The sequence below is a fragment of the Panulirus ornatus genome, chromosome 46 (genome assembly GCF_036320965.1).
Source record: "Panulirus ornatus isolate Po-2019 chromosome 46, ASM3632096v1, whole genome shotgun sequence".
NCBI classification, from domain to species: Eukaryota; Metazoa; Arthropoda; class Malacostraca; order Decapoda; family Palinuridae; genus Panulirus; species Panulirus ornatus.
Genome location: NC_092269.1, coordinates 29,970,843 through 29,974,668, shown reverse-complemented (window position 1 = coordinate 29,974,668; position 3,826 = coordinate 29,970,843). Strand labels below are relative to the sequence as shown.

Here is a 3,826-nt window from a genome sequence, read left to right as displayed (position 1 = left end):
AGGCGAGAGTGGGGAGCTGAGGTAGAGGTGAGCTAGGGTAGTGACGAGCGTGGGGAGCTTTGGTAATGGCGGGAGTTGGGAGCTCGGGTAATGGTGGGCGTGGGGAGTTATGGTAGTGACTGGCATGGGAAGCTAGGGCAACAGAGGGCATGGTTGAGCAAGGGTAGAGGCGGGCGTGAAGGAGCTAGGGAAGTGGCGGGCGTGAAGGAGTTAAGGTAGTGGCGGGCGTGAAGTAGCTAGGATAGTGGCGGGCGTGGAGGAGCTAGGGTAGTGGCGGGCGTGAAGGAGCTAGGACAGTGGCGGGCGTGGAGGAGTTAAGGTAGTGGCGGGCGTGGGGAACTAGGGTAGTGGCGGGCGTGAAGGAGCTAGGGTAGTGGCGGGCGTGAGGAGCTAGGATAGTGGCGGGCGTGAAGGAGCTAAGGTAGTGGCGGGCGTGAAGGAGCTAGGGTAGTGGCGGGCGTGGAGGAGCCAGGGTAGTGGCGGGCGTGGGGAGCTAGGGTAGTGGCGGGCGTGAAGGAGCTAGGATAGTGGCGGGCGTGGAGGAGCCAGGGTAGTGGCGGGCGTGGGGAGCTAGGGTAGTGGCGGGCGTGAAGGAGCTAGGGTAGTGGCGGGCGTGGGGAGCTAGGGTAGTGGCGGGCGTGGGGAGAGCGAGAGCAGAGAGCGTGCGCGTGGCGGCGCGGCGGCAGGGGTGTCGGTGGCAGGGAGGCAGTGTGGGGCCGCCGCCGCTCGTGTACTGGTTGTGCCGCGCGCTGCTCTGTGCCACCGCTGCTGCTGCCGCCGCCGCCGCCGCCGCCGCCGCCACAGCAACCCTGCCACCAACATGGTTGTCAGGAGCCAGAGGACCACACCCCCTGCCACGACCTTGCACCGGGGGCGGGCCACAGCCTTGTGAGGTGGACGGACGTCTTGATGCGGTGACCCAGTCTAAATCCTGGTGTGGTGGTGACATGATCCCGGGACTTGTCGTCAGGTCGCTGGGTCTCGAACAAGTGAATCCATCGCCCATGTTCGACCAGGTGTCTCTCCACCCACAGTCTCCGGGTTCAGAAAGTTAAAACCTCACCTGGGATCACAAGGAAAGATGTGATCACTCAACCTATTTAAAAATAAAAAGATAAACCAGACAAGGGTCGAGAAATCCAAAGGCCCCCTTGAGAGATCGAGTCTAAAAGGGAGGTTATAACTAGGGGCGACTGTGAACCAACCATCAACCAAAACTCCCCCCTTCCTCTCTACACACACACACGGCCCCTTCGAAGTACTGTGGTACAAGGTGGTAGTGAGTGCGTGTGTGTGTGTGTGTGTGTGTGTGGTCGAGAAGACGTGCGGCTGACGGAGAGGGAGAGACTTCAAAAGTGCTACAACAGGCTGGTTCTGTTGGCACTTGACACTCCTGCGGCTACACGACCCTGGCTGGCTTCCCGTATAGAGAGAGGGAGCCGCTAGACACGGTCGGCGTCTCATATCATCCACCATTTGTTAACCTCATTTGTTGTAGAAGGTGTGTGTGTGTGTGTGTGTGTGTGAGCGTGTGAGTGTGTTGTGCTCCTCACCCGCCGCCAGACTTGACCCCATCCCACAACCCTCACACTTCGCCTCTCTCTCTCTCTCTCTCTCTCTCTCTCTCTCTCTCTCTCTCTCTCTCTCTCTCTCTCTCTCTCTCTCTCTCCCACCCCTCCCTCATTCCACGCCTCTCTTGCTGTGTTAAAGAGTTACGTTACAACGCGCCAGTCTCAGACGTTCGTTCTTCTCATCATTTCTAAGACAACCTCGTCAAGTTTGAAGACTAATTATCATACACAAAAGACCTGAAAGAATTCTGAAAAGAAGAAGAAGAAAAAAACAACAGATGTTCCTCTTCTGTCGAGGTGGGACACAGACCGTGTGTGTGGTGCGCGTTTGTGTTAGGGAGTGTGCGGCTACGAGCGTTTCCAGTTTAGAACGATGACCTCCAATGCGACATCCGAATTAAGACTGTTGTAAAGAAGACGCCAGCGAGGCCCCCAAGGCAGAAGTAAAGATCGCAAGAGGAGGAGGCGCCCCTAGACGAGGAGACACGCCCTCGCTTCTACTGTACAAACAGAGGACACATCACACTCACAATATACTGTCGCTCAGTTTTCGTTCCTGCAAATTTGGAAAGAAAAAAAAAAAGAGAGGGGGAAGTAGACTTTACTCCACCTTTTGCAAGTCCTGTCCATTCTCTCTTCTTCCACTTTTAATCATCTTCGCCCGTTCCTTCCTCCATTCTCAATCTTTTCTTAAAGCCTCCATTCATCTCGGACGCTCGAGAAGTGTTCCTCCCGACCAGTGAGGCCCCCCACAAAAAGAATAAGTGATCAGTGCTGAAAAGTTGTCGAAGAAAAAGTGTGGCGGTTCGCAGTGAAAACGGTGTTCCCCTTGCACAAGAAGTTACTGTTATTAGCTGTGAAGTTTATTACTTTGGTCGAGGCGAAGAGACAGGAGGAATGAGGGTCTGAGACACACAGACACATACACATACACCCACACTCACTCATACATTCATACACACACACACATATATATACACACATTCTCACCCATTCCTCTTCGAACCACTGGACTCCTCAGACGTCAAGCCACGTCTGTCTTCGAGGAAGTTCAGGAACGAAAGGTGTCGATCATATGGTTACGATCCCGCAATCCTCCAGAAGTGAAGGTCGTTGCTTCACGCTCATGACAGACTAATGGAAGACAACCTCCGGGTTAGGTTAGGTGAGGGAAGAAAATAATCAGGCCCAAATCTTTAAGTTCGACGAGTGATTGATAATGGAAGACAGACCCCCAGATCCACACAGCATCCACAAGAGATCCAGTGTACTGGGACATACCGATTACTGACCAACTCTCACGTGTCGTTTGACTCTTGCACGGACGACGAACCCGACCGGCGAAACGACCCTGGCGTATAATAAACACCCTCCATCCCCTACTCCTCAGCCTCCTTCAGGAACGCCAGCTGGTGAAACAATCACTTGAGGACGGCCCAGTGAGAGGCAGAGACCCGTCGACACACGTCTAGAATCTTGATAAGAGATTCATTAACGTGACTCCAAGCCTCAACATAAAGGTAAGGGAGAGGGAGCCAACTGTCGGAGCCAAGACCCGTCGACGCATCTCGAGAGAACCATTAACTCCAGCTCCCCAGCAGGAGGACCGACGGAGGTCGACTTGACGTGATTCCCTCGGATTGTTTAGGCAAAGCGGACAGAGCGCGCGCCCCCCCACCCCTACTGCCTCTCTCTCTCTCTCTCTTTCTCTCTCTTTCTCTCTCTTTCTCTCTCTCTCGATCTATCTATCTATCTGTCTGTCTCTCTGCTCGAAGGCAGTATGAAGGGGAAGGGGCGGGGAGTGGTGGACTGAAGCGCGGGCGTGGGCGTGAGAGGGGGGGCCCCCCCCTCCGTGGGGCGTGGTAGCCGAGCCGCAGAGGCCATGAGGATGGGCGTGATGGGCGCGGGCGGCTCCCGGCAGCTGCCCTGCCTCGCCGTGCTCCTCCTGCTCTTGTGTCCAACACAGACTCACGCCCGGAAGAAGGTGGACGTGTACGTGGCTGGTTTCTTCCCGGTAAGTACTGTCTATTGTGGTTGTGAATGCTTGCGTGGGGCGGTTGTGTGAATGTTGTACAACTTCTGGTCGTGTGGTGTGGTGGAGGGATGCCAACGTGTTACTGCTAAGTGGGTTGTTGGTGGTTGTGAGTTTGGATTGCGTGGATGAGATTGTACAATATCTGGTTGACTGTATGGTTGAAGAGTACTAACGCATCACCGATAACAATGTTGTTTGTGGTTGTGAATACGTGGCCTTG

The 3,826-nt window shown here is 55.0% G+C and overlaps 1 protein-coding gene across 1 annotated transcript in view; it reads left to right on the top strand.

Annotated features, from left to right (window-relative positions):
- Positions 1 to 689: 689 nt before the first annotated feature.
- The window catches only part of GABA-B-R2 (gamma-aminobutyric acid type B receptor subunit 2), a 351,207-nt gene continuing 348,070 nt past the window's right edge, over positions 690 to 3,826 (top strand). Inside the window, 1 exon segment of the mRNA XM_071688897.1 lies at positions 690 to 3,585. Coding sequence (XP_071544998.1) covers positions 3,454 to 3,585 — 132 coding nt within the window. The 5' untranslated portion in view covers positions 690 to 3,453.